Source organism: Selaginella moellendorffii, unplaced genomic scaffold (genome assembly GCF_000143415.4).
Source record: "Selaginella moellendorffii unplaced genomic scaffold, v1.0 SELMOscaffold_147, whole genome shotgun sequence".
NCBI classification, from domain to species: Eukaryota; Viridiplantae; Streptophyta; class Lycopodiopsida; order Selaginellales; family Selaginellaceae; genus Selaginella; species Selaginella moellendorffii.
This window is the reverse complement of record NW_003314408.1, coordinates 120871-142226: the sequence shown is the minus strand read 5'-3', so window position 1 is coordinate 142226 and position 21356 is coordinate 120871. Positions and strand designations below refer to the sequence as shown.

The 21356-nt window shown below is 50.0% G+C and overlaps 8 protein-coding genes across 12 annotated transcripts; 3 read left to right on the top strand and 5 right to left on the bottom strand.

The window, feature by feature from the left end:
* Nucleotides 1-2731: 2731 nt before the first annotated feature.
* On the bottom strand, nucleotides 2732-6794 carry LOC9652249 (purple acid phosphatase 2). Of its 2 annotated transcripts, none has more exons than XM_002992981.2 (11): nucleotides 6468-6794; nucleotides 5009-6411; nucleotides 4770-4939; nucleotides 4521-4721; nucleotides 4329-4440; nucleotides 4056-4279; nucleotides 3843-3981; nucleotides 3571-3791; nucleotides 3383-3504; nucleotides 3163-3318; nucleotides 2732-2829 (listed from the first exon to the last, which is right to left on the bottom strand). In XM_002992981.2, exons 2-11 carry the CDS (start codon nucleotides 5118-5120, stop codon nucleotides 2763-2765), a joined length of 1524 nt encoding a protein of 507 aa, XP_002993027.2. In that variant the 5' UTR covers nucleotides 5121-6411; nucleotides 6468-6794; the 3' UTR covers nucleotides 2732-2762. The 2 variants fall into 2 exon arrangements, with proteins under 2 accessions (XP_002993027.2, XP_024522507.1); XM_024666739.1 differs by lacking the exon at nucleotides 2732-2829 and adding an exon at nucleotides 2980-3039.
* A 339-nt stretch (nucleotides 6795-7133) lies between these two features.
* LOC112343386 lies at nucleotides 7134-8810 on the bottom strand. 2 transcript variants are annotated; one of them, XM_024666741.1, is made up of 13 exons: nucleotides 8692-8810; nucleotides 8550-8644; nucleotides 8386-8491; nucleotides 8237-8332; nucleotides 8123-8173; nucleotides 7964-8073; nucleotides 7836-7910; nucleotides 7692-7762; nucleotides 7550-7653; nucleotides 7433-7497; nucleotides 7332-7388; nucleotides 7217-7282; nucleotides 7134-7155 (listed from the first exon to the last, which is right to left on the bottom strand). In XM_024666741.1, exons 1-11 carry the CDS (start codon nucleotides 8797-8799, stop codon nucleotides 7343-7345), a joined length of 927 nt encoding a protein of 308 aa, XP_024522509.1. In that variant the 5' UTR covers nucleotides 8800-8810; the 3' UTR covers nucleotides 7134-7155; nucleotides 7217-7282; nucleotides 7332-7342. The 2 variants fall into 2 exon arrangements, with proteins under 2 accessions (XP_024522509.1, XP_024522510.1); XM_024666742.1 differs by lacking the exons at nucleotides 7134-7155; nucleotides 7217-7282; nucleotides 7692-7762 and having other exon boundaries at nucleotides 7343-7377.
* LOC9652145 (50S ribosomal protein L18) lies at nucleotides 8806-9626 on the top strand. The gene is made up of 2 exons (XM_002993009.2): nucleotides 8806-8909; nucleotides 8963-9626. Exons 1-2 carry the CDS (start codon nucleotides 8838-8840, stop codon nucleotides 9359-9361), a joined length of 471 nt encoding a protein of 156 aa, XP_002993055.2. The 5' UTR covers nucleotides 8806-8837; the 3' UTR covers nucleotides 9362-9626.
* An 856-nt stretch (nucleotides 9627-10482) lies between these two features.
* Nucleotides 10483-11788, bottom strand: LOC9652144 (peptidyl-prolyl cis-trans isomerase FKBP19, chloroplastic). The gene is made up of 10 exons (XM_002992980.2): nucleotides 11629-11788; nucleotides 11507-11561; nucleotides 11358-11453; nucleotides 11215-11300; nucleotides 11110-11160; nucleotides 10966-11046; nucleotides 10872-10916; nucleotides 10760-10815; nucleotides 10633-10708; nucleotides 10483-10580 (listed from the first exon to the last, which is right to left on the bottom strand). The coding sequence occupies exons 1-10, from the start codon at nucleotides 11695-11697 to the stop codon at nucleotides 10485-10487; spliced, it is 711 nt and encodes a 236-aa protein (XP_002993026.1). The 5' UTR covers nucleotides 11698-11788; the 3' UTR covers nucleotides 10483-10484.
* On the bottom strand, nucleotides 11760-14255 carry LOC112343378 (putative pentatricopeptide repeat-containing protein At3g16710, mitochondrial). Its single transcript, XM_024666719.1, has one exon. It carries the CDS (start codon nucleotides 14253-14255, stop codon nucleotides 11760-11762), a length of 2496 nt encoding a protein of 831 aa, XP_024522487.1.
* On the bottom strand, nucleotides 14097-15440 carry LOC9652248 (thylakoid lumenal protein TL20.3, chloroplastic). Of its 2 annotated transcripts, none has more exons than XM_002992979.2 (8): nucleotides 15297-15440; nucleotides 15081-15240; nucleotides 14996-15025; nucleotides 14840-14946; nucleotides 14745-14779; nucleotides 14555-14683; nucleotides 14289-14491; nucleotides 14097-14220 (listed from the first exon to the last, which is right to left on the bottom strand). In XM_002992979.2, the coding sequence occupies exons 1-7, from the start codon at nucleotides 15430-15432 to the stop codon at nucleotides 14297-14299; spliced, it is 792 nt and encodes a 263-aa protein (XP_002993025.2). In that variant the 5' UTR covers nucleotides 15433-15440; the 3' UTR covers nucleotides 14097-14220; nucleotides 14289-14296. The 2 variants fall into 2 exon arrangements, with proteins under 2 accessions (XP_002993025.2, XP_024522511.1); XM_024666743.1 differs by having other exon boundaries at nucleotides 14123-14237.
* Nucleotides 15441-15574: 134 nt separating this feature from the next.
* Nucleotides 15575-19233, top strand: LOC9652247. 2 transcript variants are annotated; one of them, XM_002993008.2, is made up of 7 exons: nucleotides 15575-16174; nucleotides 16239-16668; nucleotides 16724-16826; nucleotides 16883-17064; nucleotides 17114-17299; nucleotides 17348-17414; nucleotides 17464-19233. In XM_002993008.2, the coding sequence occupies exons 1-7, from the start codon at nucleotides 16083-16085 to the stop codon at nucleotides 19140-19142; spliced, it is 2739 nt and encodes a 912-aa protein (XP_002993054.1). In that variant the 5' UTR covers nucleotides 15575-16082; the 3' UTR covers nucleotides 19143-19233. The 2 variants fall into 2 exon arrangements, with proteins under 2 accessions (XP_002993054.1, XP_024522506.1); XM_024666738.1 differs by having other exon boundaries at nucleotides 17114-17302.
* Nucleotides 19234-19321: 88 nt separating this feature from the next.
* Nucleotides 19322-21291, top strand: LOC9652246 (7-deoxyloganetin glucosyltransferase). The gene is made up of 2 exons (XM_002993007.2): nucleotides 19322-20145; nucleotides 20208-21291. The coding sequence occupies exons 1-2, from the start codon at nucleotides 19581-19583 to the stop codon at nucleotides 21194-21196; spliced, it is 1554 nt and encodes a 517-aa protein (XP_002993053.1). The 5' UTR covers nucleotides 19322-19580; the 3' UTR covers nucleotides 21197-21291.
* Nucleotides 21292-21356: the final 65 nt, after the last annotated feature.

The window sequence follows — 21356 nt, the reverse complement described above, 5'->3', positions numbered from 1 at the left end:
AATAATTGTGAGACACAAATCTCTATGCCCCAAAGTAGAGTGAACAAGTCTATGGAAAAGGACACAAAAGGGACTAGCACATGGCAAGTGTCGTGATATGAGAAAGTGTTAGGACTAACTTCGAGAAGGAGTCTGAGAAAGAGGCTAAGATGGAGTCCAAGATGGAGTCTAAGAAGGAGTCTGAGAAGGAGTCTGAGATGGAATTTGAGATGGAATTTAAGGAGTCTAAGATGGAATCCGAGATGGAGTCTAATAAAAAGTCTGAGATAGAGTTTGAGATGGAGTTGAGAAAGAGTCTAAAAAGGAATTCGAGATGGAGTATAAGATGGAGTTTGAGATGGAGTCCAAGATGAAATCCAAGATGGAGTCCAAGAAGAAGTCCGAGATGGAGTTCGAAATGGGGACCGAGACTAGGATTGGGATCGCAACCAAAACCAAGTCCGAGTCCGAAGGTGAAAGCCCAAAGCGATTGTCTCCTAGACCCTAAGGGGTTTGATGAGCTTTAAAAGGATAGTAGGGGGAGGACTCCAGTGAAACTAATTTTGTGAGGAAAGGCTAGTGTGATTAAGGAAAGTTATACCCATGTGGTGGGTGATGATATAACTATTGAGAAATCCAAGGCTAGAGTGAACATGGACGAATAAATGGAATAATTTAGTGAAGTGTTTAAAAATTAATTTTAGCTCTTCTGAGAAATTAAATGGTAAATGCTTCCAATCTAAGTGTGGGTAGCATTACCTACTTAGATACCTAGTGTGGTTCATTGGAACTTCACTCTAACCACATGGCTAGGGCACCCAAAGGTGAAAGGTGGGAAGAGTACTCACGAGGCTCACATAAAGTTACAGTGTTATAAAATATCGTCTTAAAGCCCTGGATTGTGGAAAGGAAGAAAAACAATCCTTTTGTATAGTGACCAATGATATGGTCATGTGGTGTAGTGGTCGAGCCTTTATGCCTTGATCAAATGGTAATGACAATCATGGACGGAGAGGGATTTGGTGAGGACTAAAAAAAGGATATTAGGGAAGGTTATTCCCCATGTCTTCAATCATTCTAAAGATGCTAATGTGTGGTCTTGGGAAGACCACTCACAAACAGATGGCCCAATCTTTGAAAGATAGAACTATGGCACTAAACTACTAATGAGGCAAACGTGAATGAACATTGCCTTAGCATAATGGGCAAATATGTCAATAGTACCTTTGTGTATCTATAGTGGTATTGGATATATAGAGCACTTGGACCAAGTGCAAAGTTAAAAGGGCATAGAGGCCATTCACGGAGCTAACAAGTCCCCAAGTCGGGAATAGAATTTGAGTGAGAGGTAAAAAATGTGATAAAGTAAAATAGAAAAATTAATCGCTCTCTAAATATTTTATCCATCATGTAGCCAAGGCATTATATAGACTAAATGGCATAACAAAGAATTCATAGGATTTGTAATAAGTATTATGTATTGTCTTCTCTACATCTTAATTTACCACCCATATCTAATGATGCAATCAAATTGTGTAAATTACTTAACCTTTCTCAATGCAAAGCTGCCCAAGTTGACAAAAGTGACAAGCTACAATATAATGGTAAGACCAAAGCACCATATGAACTATTTTCTGGTTGGCATTCCTTTGTAAAATCTCAAATGAGCACTTAGGCACTGGACAAGAAATGGCTCTAGTCAACAGCTTGCTTGTGCATAAAAATACTCAGGATTTGGATGGAATAGGGGCTACTAGATTACAAAGGTCTATAGGTATCTTCCTCCAAATCCATATCCCATCCAACTTTACCTAAAATCCTCCCATTATCATTTCCACTTTAAGGAACTTTTCATTGTGGTATGAAGTTGCCTTGTCCTCGACCTCATTTACTAAAAGAAAACTAAAATCCAAACCCTCTTCTTGTGTGATTCACTCCAGCCTTATATTGAAAGATGTGAAATCATCATATGGCAACTCCTCTTATTAGGATGCCAATCCTTAATTCTAGAATTTTTCCCCTTTGTGGTCATTTGAGGCATGTTTGGTGGCTCCTAGAAAGCTTTGGAGGCCCTTAACTTCCTGATTGCCTAGTTTTTAATGTGGTTGTTGTTAATGATGGTGTTGTAGCACCTCTTATAGGTCCATTGAAGGTTGACTGAAATCCTATTCTTTATCTCATTTTTCCTCATTGATTTCTATTTAAGTGCACTACTTGGATTTCCTCCCAAGAACTGTCTTCTAGCCTTCCAAGAGTTGAGCTCCCTTTTGACATGTAGTAGGATACTCCTTTCCAAAAATCTTGGTCTATAGATCTCTTTATCTATCACTGAACTTAGCCTTATTGGCTTATGTCACTAGTGATATTCTGCCATGTGGCCAGGTGTGTGGTGAGTCCCTCTAAAAACACTGAAGCACAAGGTAAACAAAAATTCCAGGCAGAGATTAAATGCTTTATTTAATGATGATTTATTTCATAAAATGCCAATTTGAGGGGTGACAATTGGGCGACTCCCTCCACGTGGGAGGTTAGAATTCCTGTGACCTACATTGCTGTCACTTGGATTGCCAAATATCAATTGCTAAGTGAAATTGTAAGTTGCCCATACACTTTCATATTTTTAGTTTCTCATAAGTATTGGAGGAAATTGCCTTCAAACTCGGTCTACAAACTCTGAAACTTAAGCAGAACCAATATGATGAAGTTATTGCAATCTTTTTTTGGCGTGCTATTAGGAATTAGGAAGAAGAGCGGATGGTCTTGGTCTCCCTCCATTTGGGAGGTTAATGGGAGGATGTTCGATGTAATTTTAAATGTATCTGAAACAAAGAACTGGTGTTTGAAGACAAGCTGCAAAACCGGGAAGTAATTCAGTTGGTGTCCAAAGAGATCTTTTGCTTGCATGGAATCCCTCAATAACCTCACTCTGAGAGTTAGTAATAGGAAATTTCTGGAAAAAAGAGTTGCAGTTCTCTTGAACGAACAAAAAAGTCCCTCTCCTTTCTTCAAAGTGGCAGCCTTCTTCTTGGCAAAGACCGCTCTTCTTTCACATGATTATGCCTGTAATCACACGTGGGCGAAACTGAACATTTGTTTCTCTAATTTTTGTCCTACTATCCAGGCTTTACACTTACATGCAACAATGCAGTTTTTCTTTGGATGAAGCTTCAAAATTCAAAGTACCTGTTTGTGAGCCAAGTCGAATCGCTTTTTACAGCCTCTCCGTCCTGGTTACGGTGCCAATAGTAGAAAGCATGCGTCCTGTTTTTGATCTCGAGCATTGCGTGACCAAAACTCGCCTCGCGATATGCCGAGTAGTTTGGCTGCGGTTGCATGAAGCTGGGAAAATGTCCGTATAAATCTCACAGGGCCGGAAAGAGAAGACTAAGAAAAAACCACCTACTTTCCAGCGAGCCCTTCTATGTTTCCTCCATCGCCGACTGTTATGTAGACAGGCGCAGACTCGTTGCGGGATGGAGAGCATTGGCCGTTGACAACGTTGTACTCGATATTAGAGACGCGGTGCTGTGGTCACAAAAGCATTAAGAAAAGAAAGCTAGCAAAAGGAAGAAAAGAGAGAACAAAACTTACACTCCGTTCGTATGCATGAACGTGCCCGGCAAACACAATGTCGACTCTGTATTGCACAAACCATGCTTCGAATTGCACACGCATCGTTTCGCCCTCCATGTAGTGATGGGTGTTACTGTTGTACCACGGGGAATGCATCAAAACAATCACCCACGGGGTTTCCTTCCTGTTTATATTCTGGAGGTCATTCTGCAGCCATGCCCACTGCGGGGTATATTTCCCTGCACGACCGTTGCTTATAAGAAACATTAGTTAGCAAGCCATTCGCAAACCATATGCGGAGTATGAAGACAGCACGATGATGTGCGCTGACGCCCTGTTGATCGAATACCAGAGCTGCGATGTACTCTTTGATGAACGATGGGGTGTTTGATAGCGATGAAGATACGGCTTGAATGGTATCACCTCGCTCTGGAAGAAGTTAGCACCGCCGGAAACTTGTAAGCTATATAACCTGGTAGAGTCTAGAATGCGCACTAGCTTACGATTGCTGGACGGTAGTCTAGCTCGTGGTTTCCCGCCGTCCAGATCCAAGGTTGATACGCGGTGCTCGGCTCCACCAATCGACCCCAAGTGTCCCAACGATTATTGTCGTCCAAGGGATAATGATCGGCGTATGAGAGGTCTCCGACGTAAAGAAGAGTCTGTCCGCTGCTGTTTAAGTAGTGCTGAAAGGTGTTGAGGGAGTCATACGTCTGTCCGAGATCTCCTGCGACAGAAGCAATTGTCGGTTTCGAAAGGATATAATAGACACAAACCTATGACGCCAAATGTGTACGCAACGTCGGGGCCAGATTTCGGTGCAGTGACGAACCAGAATTGTCGAGCGCATTCTCCATCGCCGAGTCTGTAGTAATACTTCGTAGCATACTTTGGACAAGGAAGCAAGAACCAAAAACAAGGACACAACAGTGAGTCGGCCAGAAAACTGTAGATCATATCAAACACACCTCGAGATTAGTGAGCTTCACATGGTGGATGTAGCCAGATGTGTAGTTCGCGTATTTATATGTTGTGATGTTTCCAGTCGCCGTCCTCGAGTACTTTGCTGTCTCGTTTCCAAAACTTACAGCCAACGATCCAGGTTGTGACGGAGTAACCCAGGAAACGATCATGGAATCCGCAGTAACACTCCCTTGCGTTATGTGGACCTGGAACACAAAGTTCTAATCAAACCGAGGAGTTATCGCAAAGAAAACCTGTTCTGGCGCATTTCCACAGCCTGCTAGATCAGGAGGTCGCAGAAACTCGCTGTCGACGGGCAAATCCTCCGAGGCTTGGAGCCTCCGCCGGTAAGGGCTTGTGATTCCCGAAGAGCCGCATTGGAGCTGGAGCTGGAGGATGAGCGTGAGAAGCAGCAGCGGCAGCCCTGCAAAGCATAGCTCAAGAATCGATCGCTGCAATGCCGCACTGATCGGCGCTAGAGAATGTGCCATACCTGAGGCGAGAGCATTGATCGCCATCCACGCCCGCGGGCCTTCGCAGCGCGCCTGCGATGGAACTTTATATAAGTCAACAGGCGGCACATATTCGCATCTATTCGTTTGCATGTCGTGCTAATATGAAATACTCGTTCACGTCACCTACGCGCAAAGGTCGGCTCCGTACGAGGACTGTAATGGACCTTCCCGTACGGCCATCGATACCTTGGACTCCAACAAGCTCATCGAGACTTACGGAAAGAATGGAAGAATCGCCTTGCCTGCATCACAAGAGGTGGCCTGTTGGCTCCAACTCCGTCTGCCCAGTTGATCTTGTTGTTTTATAAACGCTGGATACAGTGCCCTTGGCAATCCTTCCTCAGTCAATGAACTTCACCTCCACCTTTCCACAACATTGTTGTCACGCATGTCGCCATGCACGCCACACGTAGCCTCCCCGCTGCTTGTCTCAACAACTTTCACCTGGTGAGCAGCCTTTAGACACTCCACCACCTTGCCCCGGAGATTTTCCGCATCGCTGTGGCAGTAAAGAAGCTGGCAGCATTCCTCAGCATCCAGGTGCCCCATTACCACCGCTAGCCAGCCACGCGGCACCTCTCGAGGTTCACCATATATCGGGGGTGCGTAGCCCGCGTCGACCCACCCACGCTTTGTGGACTGCATATCCGTACAGCTGAACACTGCAGTCCTCGCATTGCTTGACAAGATAGACTCGCTTATCTGGGTGCATTTGTTCCACTGTCGTCCCAGAATTCATAAAGCGCTGGTAATACTCCCGCAGCCCGAGAGCCGTCTGCTTCACCGCCACACAAACAACAGCACCGTGCACCCTGATCATGACTATGAATCGCTGCGGGAAGGAGCAATGCCAGTGGCTGGTGGCCTTGCAGAGCTACAGCAGCACCAACCTGAAGCAGCTGTCCAACACGCTCGAGGATGAGTACCGGGAAGCATGTATCAGGCTCTCCTCCCGGCAAGTGCTATAGTAGAGCTTGTAATTGAGTAATGGGTGTGACTGCGGCTCCGTCTTCGCCAGTGACATGCCCCGCTGCAGTTTTGTGAGTACCAGAAGAGCCTCGCTCTTCCCGAATACCCAAGTCTATGCTTGTTCTCTTCACTCATCTTCCAAATGCAGCCCAAGGTACTCCTTCCACTACCTCCGCAGCGCACTAGTCATTTCGAACTCGTCATCATCATAACGCGGATGCAGCGACCGTGCTTACACTGTCCAGAAAGGTTCCAAACACGGGAACAAGCTGTAAAGGCAACGGAGGCGCAGCCAATGCGGGCCGGAAGTTGAGAACCTCGGGATTGTTTCCTGACTGCTCCTCCTTGACGAGGCCATAATCCTGTTTTGAAAGCCGCCCCAGTTTGCCAAATTGCGGATCACGTAACACATCTGAACAGAAAAGAGGGCATGGCTCAGGAGGGAGTAAGTAATCTAGATGTACAAACCTGGGGGGAGCGCGTAACTGTAATCGCCCTCAGGGAGTGCTCGTATAGATAATTCCATTCACGTCGACCAGGTGCGGATCTTTCCTTTGGCCAAACCTTGCTTCGACTCGATCGAACATTTCCATGGCCGAACCGTGGAAGCTCAAGGCGAGAACATCGTCGCCGCAGCGCACCATTCTACTAAAAAGGGCTTTCGTTTTAGAACCTTTGTTCACGGAGAATCCGCAGCAGCCCGGATGATATGCGAGCCAAAGTTCAGTCTTTGCTCCTTACAAAGAATCTGATCGTTGTTCTATACTTGTTTCCGGTGTTCGGTGTTTCGGCGTTTTATGCTCTGACAATCACAATGGGTGTCTGCTCATCCGAATTCCCTGCAAACGTTTCAATTAGTCAGTGAACGAAGAGCAACCATCTTTCAGCTCACCAGCAGGATTGTTGATCAAAGCTTGCGATAATGTGTCGTGGTCCACACCGTCGGATGCCTACACACGATGAGGTTGGGTCGGTCTCCAAAACAAAGCCAAGCATCCATTTACATACGGCTAGTATTTGGACTTTCTTCAAATCGTTCACGTCCACGACAGCCACTTCACATCCTGCGAAGGTAAGCTAGACAATGCTAGACAATCCATCTCACACGATTACCTGTTTTAGCTTTGAGAGCATCCACGGTGGCTTTAGTGTGAACCTTCAGGAAAACAGGGTCAAAGAAGAAATCTTGAGAAGAAAATATCTCGCAAAAACTGTACCGGCCCAAGTGTTATGAATTGATCGTAAGGTGGGAGAGTTCCGGTAACATCATCGATCAGCCTAGCCTGCAAAATAAAATCTGAAGTAACATGCATGAAAATCACAGAGTCGTACCTGTGGCCCGGCTAGTCGGTAGAACATGCCTCGCTGCCCAAATAGTCTACGAATGTTCTGCAACGCGTAATATCGTCAAGAATGATTCGATTTTTGCTTACCTTGCAATAACTGCAATGACGACCGCAAAGACAATCCTGAGCTTCCCAGATATGTCAATCAAAGCCTATGATTATCCGAAATAAGCGTAATGTACTAGGAAAGGAAAGCTTATTTACCTGCATACCACATGCGGTAGCGAGGGACGATGTTGGATGGAAGAGACGACACACCAGCTTTGCAAGAAGGCCTGGTTGCAAGCTTGTAGGATGACGGTAACGCCCTGAAAGGATGTCAGCTCGTTATTTTCCATACAGTTACCTTGCATTATGGCAAGTGGCGTCTCTCCTATGGCAATGACATCGCCCGGCTTGACGTATGGAAGCGCGTATCTTTTCTTTTGCAGCGTACATGATCAGGGGGAAAAAAAGAAAAGAAAAACTAACCATGTCAAAGGTATCTCACCTTTTAAGAACCTCCAGAGGATCATCTAGATGGCACAGAAGATGTGTGTAGATCGGCTGTATCTTCAACGCCTCCCTTAAAAGCAAAAGTAGATTAGAAAACTGTGATGAGACTCGGAGCTTGCTTACGAAGCCTTGGAAGGCGAATCGGGGTAGTGCGTTGGAAGAACGACGTGTTGAGAATGATTTGTCCGTCCATGAGGACCATAACAAACATACTCCATCTCGACGCAAACAGCCTGCATATTGTTTCATCAGCTTACAACAATGAACGTCAAAGGTACGTGCCTGCAAATCCGAGAGGAGCAAAGGACTGTGCGATTCGACATCGACCACCACCTATTTATTCATGAACGAATTCAGTACCTGAGAGAAATCACGAAAAACGTTACACACACACACCTCTATCGACGTGCTTTCTCCAGCTCTAGTAATGTAAGCAGGCCAGTAGCGATCGTTCCTTGCCTCTGGCTTGTTTCCTGGATGTCTGGAAAGAATCTGCCATGAAAAGCTACAGAATAGAAGTTGAGATTTATCAAAACAATGCGAACCTTGAGCTTCGTTTTGATCGACTCGACTGAGCCTCGCGAGAGGAGCTGGAGCTTCCCTTGGGTCTCGGCAATGAAGAGCTCATGGCGTCTCGTCATGTTAGAAAACCTTCGAGGAAATAAACCAAAACAATACAAACCAAGAGAGAAAAATGCTAGCCAGTGACCTCATAACCCCTCGAAACTGATAGTGGCAAGCCTCGTGACAATCCCAAGACCACGATCCACGGCTAAGAACAAGACCATTGCCAGGAAGATTTCTCTGCGAGAGAAATCACAAAACAATACGTGTGACAGATCGATCCATACCTGCATTGAGAGAAGACGAGGGAGCTCCTGCGAGAGCCACTGCGCATTGCGCCCTCCATACGTACACTCCGCCGCGGCGGGCGCTCCCGCCAATCCCAGAGACGCCATGGCGGGCTTTTAGGTAGAGCCCTAAACTCTGAGGAGCAATGCTGTTGTCTCAAGCATTTCCCTCGAATCCTCTCTACCAGGAGCTATTCCTGCCAAGAACCAAGCACAAGGTGAGAGATCGATGAAATATCTTGCCTGAATCGAGATTTCTCTGGATTTCCAGCGATCGTCGATGATCATCCAAGCCGGGGGATGGACGGGCAAATCATCCGGCGAGCCCGGCAAGAATCGCAAATCCTGGAAGCGCGCAACGGAGAAGTACATGAGGCCCTTCTCGATCGATGTCTACATCTCCTCGCGCTACGTGAACGCCAAGATCGTCCACCGCGTGACGAGCAAGACGGTGGCCGTGGCGACGACCAACGCCAAGGATCTGAGAGCTTCGCTGCCATCGCTCACCAGCGCCAGCGCCTGCGAGGTGATCGGCAAGCTCATCGCGGAGAGGGCAATGGAGGCGGATGTGTACGCTGTGACGTATGTGCCCAGGAAGAACGAGAGGCTGCAAGAGAAGCTTGAGATCGTGCTGAACACTGTCAAGGAGAATGGCGTCGCTGTGCTATGATCGCGAGTGCCGCTGGAGATTTGCCCGTGGATGCCTGGAATCGATCGATCGATAGGAAGAACAGGAGATTCCCAGACCGGGCATCTTGCCATGTGATGATTTGGGGGTAAAGGAGAGAGCCGATGCTTTCTGGAAAGAAGTGATGGATGATTTTGAGATTCATGGAGAGAGAGAATGGCCAACGATGTGTTGATCGTCCTCGTCGCCTGGATGCCGCGATTGGGGATTCCTTTTTGCGAAGACCAAGAAGCGCTCAATTCCTGCATAGCAATGCTGTGAAAATTTCCCTAGATTTGAGAGCGATCCAGGAGTTCTACCTCAGATAACAGTACCAGTGATGCCGTGATCCAAGAAATCGACGCTCTCGATCACAAAATACCTCTCTCCACCTCTCGATCGATCCGATCTAGATGCTGTAATATCGGAATGGGCATGTTCTTCCGCCGCTCCCGACACGCTGGATCTTTTTTTGCTTCAGCAGCCTGGAAAGACGAGGAGATCCATCAAGAACGGAAGAAGATTGATAGAAGAGAGGGGAGAATGATTTACAGCCGAAGCGCCTTGCTGGTGTCGGGATTATTGCCGAGAAGCTCCCGGATGATCTTCTCGGTGGGGAGCAAGTCCTCGCTGTCCGATAGAACCCCAAGAACCACGGCGGCCGTCCGCTGGATGCGAGTAGCATCCCTCGCCCTGGGAGCGCGCTGCCGCTTCTTGTGGAGGTGGATCGCGGCGGCCAGGCTCGGCGAATTCAGAGCGCATGCAACCGCGGCAAGACGGAGCAGATTCTCGCAATTTTCCCTGCGACCGGGCAGCTGTGGAGGCGGATCCCTGCGAATGCCGGCATTGCCGCTGAGGAAGAGCGCCAGTTCTTGATCCGCCATCGCCGCCATCGCCGCAAGCTCGCTCGAGAGCTTTGTTGAGGGCCGTCGAAACAAAACCTCGACAGAATTTGAATTAAATTTGGGCGGGCTGCCGGCCTGCGGATGCCATAGAATATGCCTCTCTTTTACATGCGCGCGGTGAGCTCGGGCAGTGCCGCGCGGTACGATGCACAAGACTTTTCGATCCCATGAGGTATAGTGGCGGTAAACGGGCAGTGCCGCGCACAAGGGAAGAAGATGTACTAAGAAGGAACGAATTTTAAGAGCTCGATATCAAACAAAAGTGTCTTGTCTATGAGTCCCTGGTTCTTGAGCACGAAATCCAGCGCCCTTTGTCCCTGGAGAGATTGAAGCATTGATTACTGTATCAATCGAAGTAGTTGAGCTTACAGAGAATGTGGTTGGCTTGGGTTCCTTCTTGTTGTAATCGTTCTCGGGATACCCCAGCTCCGGTGGGACGATTATCCTGTTGATCGAAAAATCTCGTCAAACAAGCTCGCAAGTAAGATCAAGGTACCTTCTCACTCCACCCACGGACATGGATGCTACAGCCTCTTCAAACGCGGGGATTACCTAGAAGTTTGGAACGAGTCATGGAACTCTGGTTTTCAAGGCTAGAGATTTAGTACCTCGCTCCTTCCGACTTTGAATCGAAAGAGCTCTTTCTCGTTTCCCTGGAAAACCAGTAAACGTTGTCCACGGATCATATCAAAAACTATGTACCTCAAAAGATCCTCCCTTGGCTTTGTTCCGTGCTTCGAAAATGCGACCGTAGTAACCAATCGTGTAGCCAGCCCAGTCCACCTGAGAAAGTTCATTGAGAGCTTTACAAGTCCAGTTGAAGGTTTCAGATAGAAGATCGCTTACCACTACAGTTTCACCAGGCTTTGGAATGGGACCTGTTCCCATCTTTAGATCCTGAAAGAAATCGTCGTCGAGAGCGACTTCATGCAAAAAATTCTTCTGCACTACCTTAAACTGCAGACCGGATGAAGTTTCTTTGAAATCCGGATAGCGCATCTTCGTCTTCCCGTAGTCCTTTCCTCTTAGAGCGGGCACTGGAAAACCATAAAGAGCAGCGTTAGAAAATGAAAGCAAAGAATGAAAACTCGTACTATCTGCAAATTCTGCGTCAGCAGCTCCAACTCCCAGTAGCATAGGCACAAAAAATCCGGCTATAAATTCCCGGCGATGCCTTACACAAGTCTTCTCTGTAAACTGATTGCTCAAAGTTAAGAAGGAAAACTTAGCTTTGGGAGCTGACCTTCTGGGAGCATTTGAAGGCACATCTTCGTCCGGCTCGCAACGTCCGCTTGTTTCTGAAGGGAACAAAAGAAATGGGGCAGTGAGAAACTGAATCACAAGCAAAGTGATATAGAGACTTACAGCACAATTGTCCTGTTGCGAGAGATTCTTGAAGGCGGAAGAAGTAGAAGCGTAAAGCATCAGCGCCATATCTCTTTATCCCGACCTAAGCGAGCACCACGTAAGCAAGCATTCGGCTTACCTGCAAGCTCTCAATCCCACTTTCCAGTTATCCATTCGTTCCACGAGTAAATATCCCAGCCTTCGGTTTTCGCCGTGTTGTTTGCCATGGCCGAGAAGGTGCGACAGTCGGGTTGGACACCCCTCTCGACAAACCTCTGGAAAAGCTCACGAGCTTCGTCAAGTCTCCCGGCAAGTCCAAACCCGTTGACAAGAACGTTGCACGTGAAGTTATTGGGAGCGCATCCAGCAGCTCTCATGTCCACCTCGAAAACTTTGCGGGCCTCGTCCAGCCTGCCGAGAGAGCACAGCCCCGAGATCAAAGCCGTGTACATCACCACGTCCGGCGTGCCGCCTTTGTCAACGAGCATGCAGAGAACTTGTCTGGCTTGATCGACTCTGTGTGCTCTGCAAAGCCCGTCCATGAAGGTGCTGTAAGTAACCACGTCCGGCTTTGCCTGCCTCTTCACCACCTCCTCGAAAACTTCTCGGGCTTGAGAGAGCCTCTTGGCCTTGCAAAGCCCGTTGATGAGGATATTGCAGCTAACATCGTTGGGAGTGCAGCCTCTGTTGGTCATGAGCTCGAAAATCCTCCAGGCCTCGTCCACGCCTCCGTACTTGCAAAACCCGTCCATGAGGCAGCTGCAAATAACGACCGAGGGACTGCCTCCGCTTTCAAGGTAGCTGAAGAAGATCTCTTTTGCTCGAGCAACCCGGTTCGCCTTGCACAGGCCATCAATAAGAACTGTGAACGTAACCTCCTGAGGTCGGACTCCATCTTTCTCCATCCTGTTGAAGAAAAGCTCGGCCTCCTGAGTTTTCCCCTTCTTGAAAAGAGTGTCGATGATGCAGTTGTAAGGAGCACTCGTCACCACACCACCTCGTGCCACGAGCTCGTTCAGCAGCTCCACAGCTTCAGGAACTCGGTCTGCTTTGCAGAAGCCGTCGACCAAAATGTTGTACGTGATGAAACTGGCTCCAGCACCAGAGGAAAGAAGACGCTCGTAGAACTGCTGAGCTTCTCCGAGCCTTTCCACTCGACACAAGCCTCCAATCAGTGTGTTATAGGTGGAAGTAGAAGGAGCACAGCCCGGTGCCTTCATTTCTCCGAAGAGCTGGATGGCCTCGTCTATGCGTTTCGTCTTGCAAAACGCGTTGATCAAGATGTTATAGCTGACGGTATTGACAAGGCCACGAAAATCCTTAAGCTCCTGGAACCACGATTCGGCCTTGTCGATCATGTCTGACTTGCAAAGGCTGTCGATCGTAATGTTGACAAGGTGGCGCTCCCGCAGCTGCTGCCTGTCAAGCATCAGCTTCACCACCTTTAAGCACTCCTCAGCTCGTCCCGCTTTGGACAGCTCGCGGACGAGCAAATCTGCCGGTAAGCCGCAACCATCTGATACCAGACTGTGGAAAAGCTCCAGTGCTTCGTCCAGCTTCCCAACGTGGCAGAGACACAATACTATATCGGCGTTCATTGCTGCTGTAGGAACACCACCGATGTCAACGTATGTTTCCAAAAGTTCCAGCGCTTCCCTGAACCTGTGACCCCAGACGAGCCCTTGAAACAACATTGCCAAGGCCGAACCGATGCTCCGAACTTGCCCGTTATCAACAGCTTCCTGGTAGATATCAAACGCTTCATTGAGTCTGTTCTGCTCAAGAAAAACTTCGATGATAATGTTGTAAGTGCTGGAGCTTGGAGTTATGCCTTCCCTCCCGAAAAAGTCCATAGCTTCCTGTATCCTGTCCGATGCAGCCAGTCCCCGAACTACTGTGTTGAACGAAACCATGTCTGGACCATGCAGCTTGTTCGCCACTTTCAAAACTTTCATCGCATCATCCACCTTGTTGGCCTTGCACATCTTGTTGATGACGAGACGAGATGCTTCTCTGTCAAAAGTGCACCCTGTATCGATCATAAGACTGAACTGCTCAAGCGCTTTCACTAGCCGGAAAATAGTGAGAAGGCACTTCACGATAGAAATTCCCATATCCTGCTTCCCGGAACATAGCAGATGATTAAGCAGCCAATAGCCTTTGTGAAACTTGCCTGCCTTGCAAATGTTTTCCGTGATAGTCGTAAAGGATGTTACTGCTGGCTTGTCTAGCTGAATAGACATTCTTTTCAGCATTGCAGACGCTTCACCTCTGAGGACCCTGAAAGCCGTTGACGCATCGCCTTCCCAAACGGCAATGCGGAGCTCGAAACCATTTTGCAAGCTTGCAAAGCAGTGCGGTTCACTTTTTCGGCCATAGCTTTCTTCCAGAAGCATCCTTAGATCTGGAAGACACCAAAACCTCTCATCCTCAAGACATTGTGGCTGCCGAAGAGCAGCCCACGAGAAGAAATCCAAAGCTAGCTCTTTTGTATTGAGAAAACTCGTTACCTTGGCAAACGACTCACCCACAATCCCTGAATTATGCCCTTCACGTGTATCCGATAGCGCCCCGGCACCGGCATTGCAGCTATGCATACATCTCCATTGCCTGTGAAAGACGCCGCACTGTCGTCTCACAAACATGACTTAAACCCTATACCCAAAAGAAAAACTTACCCAAGCGTTTAAGGTGTTCTTGCACACTTGCCAGTCGCGTCGTCACAGAATCCATCCTTGTCGAGAAGCCTCTCGGGTGGGGCACTCAAGATTGGAGCGGACGGTGTACCGTAGGCATTTCGCCGAGCGTTCCCGCAGCCAAGGCTTTTTCGCGTGTCCATGCCGGTGACCGGATTCACTCCGTTCGCGTATTTACACAAAGCCTGGCAGAACTCGAGAACACAAAGAAACATGAAACAACGATAACAACAAAAAGGATAACTCACTTGTTTTTGTGCAAGATCTAGGACAGCATCACTGAAGTCGGCACCCTCGATTTTGGCACCACCAAGATCACTGCGGGTAAGAACGGCTCTGACGAGGAGTGCATTGGTCAAGTCTGCTTCGTTGAGCACCTGGTAAAAAAGAAATGAAATGTCAGAACTCGTGAGTGAAAATCTAGTGTCGCTCAATTACCATCCGGTCCATAAGAGTGTCGCTCAAATCCGCACCTGGCAAAGGAACAGTTCATGCTCACAGAGCGATCTACAAACTCTTTCCATTGAGTGTACCGCTAAAATTCGTGCGATATGCAACAGCCTTCTCGAGATAGCCACCGTTGAATGTGCTCCCACTGAAGTCCGCTTCTCTCATATCAGCCGATGTAAAATTTGCTCTCCTGCTCATCCAAAGTTCCATAGAATCTAGCGATGGTATTAAGTTCTTACCTGAAATTCTCGTTTGCGTGGCTTGTCTGCCTAAGATATGAAACGAAGATAAGCATCGAAGAGAAAATATTTCACTAACATTTACCTTAAATCTGCCGAGCCAAATTGCGCTGCTGATCCTATGCCAAACTCCCCTCGAGATTCGGCCTCGAATTTATTCAGCTCCGCCCCGGCATTCATACCCGTCGCAAGAACTGTCGCCGCGAGCGTGAATGCGGCCGCTCGAGATTGCCAGGGCTTGGATTCTTGATCAAGAACCACACAGGATTTACGATATTTCCAACCGAGCGATCACGCATACCTGACTTCCCTCCATCGTCATCGCGACCGGCGGCAGCGCACCGCAAAGAGCCGCCCCGGATCCTCGTATTGTGAGACGCCACGCCATAGCCGCCGCTACCGAGATTGGAGACCGCTCCACAGCACCACGACGCCATCGCCAAAATAAAACCCCCTCTTTAAAACCCGCCCTAAATTTCAAATCGTTTCTAAGAAATTCCAAGCATATTCCTGCACGGATGGAATACGCCTACATTGTTGTTTCCACATGGTTTTGATATTTAGGGCAAGCTAGTGGGGAGTGAGTTTTTAGGAGGGGGAAATGGAGGAGGGAGCGAGAATCGCTCCGATCGTTTTGGAGCAGCTTGCGCTGCGAGGATGCCCGCTTGCCAGCGCTCGCTGCGATCGCCCCAGGTCAGATTTCTCCGATAGGGTTTAGGTTTCTTTCCCGAGAGCGGTGAATGCAGCGGGCGAAATGAGTCGGTCGCGTGTAAAGGAAGAAATTTTGTACATATAGCCTGTGTGCTGCCGCCGCTCGAATTGTGATGGATCTGTTTTAGAGCATCCCGATCTAAGTCACTGTCCCTTTTCTTCACTGCCTCTGCGCGTTTTTTTTTTTTTTCTCTTCTTTTTTTCTGCTTGCTCTTTTGTATAGCCCGTGTGTGTGTTCTCTTCTTTGTTTTTTGTTTTTCGGTCTTTGTAAGTACCACCAAGTGCATGCGCCTGCGTTTTATGTGGAAGGGTGTCATACGCACTTTATCAACACCAAGAAATTGCGTTTATAGTTGACTAGCATTTAGCTAGAAGGATGAAACGCTACACTAGGGAGTTTCTTCTGTCCTTTGCGGACAGTGAGAATTGCCGGCGACCACCGAATGATCTCGATCCAGCAGTGAGAAGGTTAGTATGTGTCTTACTGCTGTTGTCAAGCATCTGGGCTAAAGTTTGTGGAAGGTGTCTGCAGAGACTCCCCCTCACCCGACTTAGTGGACAGTGGGGTTTCTCCTGGAACCAAGTTCTTACACCGTCGAGATCGTGACTTTGGTCACGATGTTCCTGAGTGGCGAAATAGGAACTCTGGGAATGGAGGGGGGCTTCTTTCTCAGGGTCCGGCTAGGAGGAAAGCTTATGACGAGGAAGGATCTTCTTTTTCAAGTCCGTTTCGTACTAGTGCTAGTCGACAAGGACCGGGTCAGACTAGGTGGGATCATCGTAGCTCTATTGATCGGGAGAGGGAGAGGGGTGGGCGACACTGGGATGGAGCTGCCTCTGAGCACGATGGTTTACTTGGAAGTGGTGGCGGTCTACGTGGGGCTTATCCTGGAGGTTCCGACCGCTTCGTTGGAGGTGGCAGAGGGTCTCGGAACAATGCCAATGATACGCGTCCCAACAAAGTAAGATGTTTGACGATTTTGTGTTCTCTTTCCAAGCTGAATTGCCTTGGATCAGTTTTCTGGTGGATATCGGAATGATCTAGACGCTATTGATGGTGAAACTTTCGGAGAGAAAATTTCTACTGAGGATAGAGAAGAGGAAGAGCGCAAAAGACGAGGTAATTTGCTGGACCTTCGTATTTACGCTCATTCTTGTCTCAACTTAAACTTGCAGAGTCGTTCGAGTCGATGCGAAAGGAGCAACAACAGGAGAGGAAACGTCAGGAGGAAAAGAAACGTGACGACGATACTAAAGTACTACCAGTAGAGCAGAATGCGAAACAAGGATCGCGGCCTTTGGTACCTCCTGGCTTTAGTAAAAAGACGAGCGCCAGAAAGGAGCAGAACAACGAAGAGGTAAAGCTTCAGTCCTATATCTGGTTTCTGATGCTCTTAAGGCATCCAGACTAAAGAAGAAAAGGCTATCGGTGGCGACGTTATACCGCTTCAGCAATCATCTGGTGCTGTCGATCCACTCGCAATTGCCATCTCGTTAACGGAAGCCGAATCCTTCGCGCTTACTAATGATTCTGGCAATGGAAAAATCTCAAACAGCACTGGTGCCGTGACAGTTCCTTCCTCCAGCCCCCAGGTGGTAGTCAAGTTATAAATTCAATGCAGCGTCTGATTTTCTGTGCAGACTGAGAAAGTGGATGCGCGCCTAACCAGGACGTCATCGAAGTTTGCTCATCTGTTCAGCTTTGAAGGTACTCTTTCCTTTCACATTTTCGCATGTTCTCATTGAGTTTGGAGCAGATGATAACTCTACCATGGAATTCCTGTCCTTGTTTGGTTCTGCTGGGAGTACATCAAAAGATGGTGGCCAGAGTCCACGGTCTCCTGCTCTTAAAAGCTCCGGGATGAAACCATCGTCTGAGGTTGTTCAGCACGGGCTGATCCTACCCATGCCAGTCGGCCCGTCACTTGAGGACATCGAGAAAGGTTTCGACAATGGTGCGGGTTCGGATCACCATGGAAGCTCCAGCACGTTCCTTACATGTGAGGATATAGAGCAATCACTACTGGCCGAGGCAAAAACTGAAACGCACAATGAGCAATTGAACGACAACTGGGGACATTCGGTTGCGAAAGAAGCGGATACGGATGCTTCGCGACATTTACTGTCTCTACTGCAAAAGGCATCCTTGAAGCCCGACAACGAACACAAGGCACCTCCAGTGGAAGCTAAACCGTGTGATGGACAGCGTGAAGCCAGGGATGGAAAAGAGTCTGGTGCCGCAACGCTAGAAGCACTGTTTGGCATGTCGTTTATGATGGAACTCCGGTCGACTGATGCGCCGCTTTCCGCAAAGGTGGCGAGCGAGACGAACAATCATCTTTTGCCGAAGAACGCTGCCACAGTTCCTGAAAAATCGAACGCTGCGTCAGAGGTACTGGATGGGATGTACATGAACACCAACAGTCATCACCCGAGCTGGCCAACCTGGAACAAGCAGCCAGAAGTGCCGGAGAAGAGCTCCGGAAACTCTCAGCACGTCATCGCCGACACTTCGCCGGGACAGGAGCTCCGGAAACAGCCTTCGGAGGAGCTTGACAGTGGCGTCTTCAACGATTTCCTCAAGTTCAAGAAGGCCATGAAGCAGCGCAGCAGCAAGGCAAACGATCCTTTCCTCGGGGTGGCGAAGGACAGTGGCTCCCAGGAAAACTCGTCCAACGAACGGCCAGAGAACCCGCTTGACACGTCCAGCAACGGAGGAGGAAGCCCAGCAGTGACTACTCCAGCAAACCTCTACAGGTCGCACTCTCCTCCGCTGATCAACCAGAAGTCGTCCGCGCTGCAGCTCCAGCAGCTCCAGCAGGCCTTGGCGTCGCAAGGCTCGAGAGCATCGATCCAGGCAAAGCAGCAAGCGAACGGCGAAGCGAGTGCCGGATACTCCCGAGCGGCGAGACCATCATTCTCTCGACAACAGCAGCAGGCACTGTTTGAGCAGCAGCAGCAGCAGCTTCACGCTCATCACTTCCACCAGGGAGGAGGCTTTGCTCCGCCACCATCGTCGGCCGCCGCTTTCGGCCACCATGATCTTCACCACCACCTCTTGTACAGTTCCAAGCAGCAGCAGCGGCCTCACAGCTTCTTCCCTCCAAATGGCTCCAACCAGCAGCCGCCACTCCCCCCGCTGGCCAGCTTGCATCTTCCACCGGGTCACAGCGCTCCGCCAATGAGTTTCGGACATCCTCCTCCTCTCGCGACGCCTGGCGCCTTCCTCGGCTTTCCACCTCCCAACGATGCTGGCTTTCTCGTCGCGGGAGAAATCGCCGCCGCCGCTGGTGGTGGTGGCGGTGGTGCTGGTGCTGGATTGGATGCGCGATGGATTCCTGGCAGAGATCATCCCATCGGTTTATACCATCACCACCATCAGCAGCAGCATCACCAGCAATCGCAGTTTGGTGCGCACGAGATCGGCTTCCCGTAGAGAGTTTGTATCGTTTGTGGATGGATTGTTTTGGTGTAAGCTCGTTGGAAAACTCAAGATCAAGATGGTCATTCTATGATCTCTTTGTGTTTTTTCTCTTGGTTTTTGTTATTTTTGGTTTCTTTTTCTAACTTCCAAACAGAAGAAGTTTTGGAATATTGCAATCAATCGAATGCAACGTGGAAGTGTATCCATTTGACCACTCATGTGTTTGGAATAATTCCCAGATTCCCAAGTACTCTCTCTGGCTGCCACCTCCACATTTGCGTTTACTGCGTGCCACTTTCACCCCTGCTCCTTGTTGTGATCTCGCCCGGGAGGGAACGCGGCGGGGGGACGATCGAATTCGCGCAATCCGAGGAGATGGGTCGCTCCGGGGCAGCAATCGATAACTTGGGTCGCGGCGCAAGCAGGTGATTGTCTCGCGCAGGCAGAGAAATGGAGACGATCCTTCGCGAGGAGGAAGACGATGGCGGCGGCGCGCGAGGAGCAAAGGATCCATCGCGAAAGCCTCACGTCGTGGCGCTCGCGTACCCAATGCAGGGCCACATCAATCCCATGATCCATCTCTGCAAGCGCTTGGCATCGCTGGGCCTCTCCATCTCGCTCGTCAACACCCAGACCAACCACGACCGCCTCGCTCGATCGCGCGGCGCCGCGCTCGAGCAGGGGCTCGACATCGCCATGCTCGCGCTGGCCGACGACGAGGAGGATCCATCCGCCCACCAGGGGGGCGCTGGCGCCGGCGGCGACGACGCCCTCCAGCGATCGCTCGTCGCGGCGGACGCCATGGAGCGGCCGTTCGTGGCGCTGCTACAGGGCCTGCTGGATCGCGGCCGGGGAGTGGATTGCATCCTCTCGGATGCGTTCCTGGGGTGGAGCCAGGACGTCGCGGATCGATTTGGGATACCGCGAGCGGCGCTCTGGGCGTCGTCCACCGAGTACTGCCTGCTCAATTTCCATCTCCTGGAGCTCCGCACGCGAGGGTACGCTCCAATTCGAGGTGAGATTCGCGAGAATTTGGTCGGATTCGATCGACCGTGTGCTGTGCTCTGTTCTTGACAGATGCGTCGGTGCTGGACGATGACAGCCACACGATCGCCTTTATCGACGGCGTAGCGCCGCTCCATCCCAAGGACCTACCGTCTATTCTCCAGCGCTACAGTTCACACGATCCAGGGTTTGAGAAGCGCTACGCGAGGACGCGGCGGCTCTGCGATGCGTACTGGATCCTCGGCAACACCTTCCAGGATCTGGAGCCCGATGCGCTGGACGCGATCCAGCAAGCGATCAACGATGATCCCACCAGCGCTGCGAAGAAGAAGAGGAGGAATTTCTCGCCAGTGGGTCCTCTGCTTCCATCGGCGTTCCTGGGGCTGGGCGGCGACGATCTGGGGTCTGGGAATGGGCTGTGGATCGAGGACGAGCGCTGCGTGAATTGGCTGGACAAGCAATCCCCCTCGTCAGTCCTCTACGTCTCCTTCGGGAGCTTGGCGGTGATGAGCTCCGCCGAGATGCTGGAGCTGGCCGCGGGGATCGAATCGAGCCGGCAGCCATTCCTGTGGGTGATCCGGCCCGGCAGCCATCTCGGGAGCTTCGATCTGGAGGGCTTCGTGGAGAGGACTCGACAGCTAGGGCTCGTCGTGCAGTGGGCGCCCCAGCTCCAGGTGCTCTTCCACCCCTCGGTGGGCGGATTCCTGTCCCACTGCGGCTGGAATTCGACGATCGAGAGCATCGCCATGGGCGTGCCGATCATCGGGCTACCTTGCATCGCGGAGCAAAACCTAAATTGCAAGCGCGCTGTGAAGGACTGGGGCGTGGGATGCAAGCTCCAGCGGCGCGGCGATGACGATGGCGATGGCGATGCAATCGTGGGGCGAGAAGAGATCGAGCGCGTCGTGACACGATTCATGACCGGCGAGGACGGCATGGAGCTGCGAATTAGGGCGAGGGAGCTCCGCGAGGCGGCACGACGGTGTGTGATGGAGGGCGGGAGCTCCCACAAGAACCTGGAAGCGTTCGTGGAGGCCGTGAGAATCAACGGTCTAAGATAGAAAGATCGACGGTTGAGATGCCGCCGTCGGTTTAAAATAAAATTTGCCGCGTAGGGACAGGTGGATGCCACGCGGCACAAAAGATTCTCCTTTAAGGATGACTAGGTGCCACGTGTTCCGGGCATTGTCTTCATCTGGGCAGCGCCAAGGCGGCCTGGCG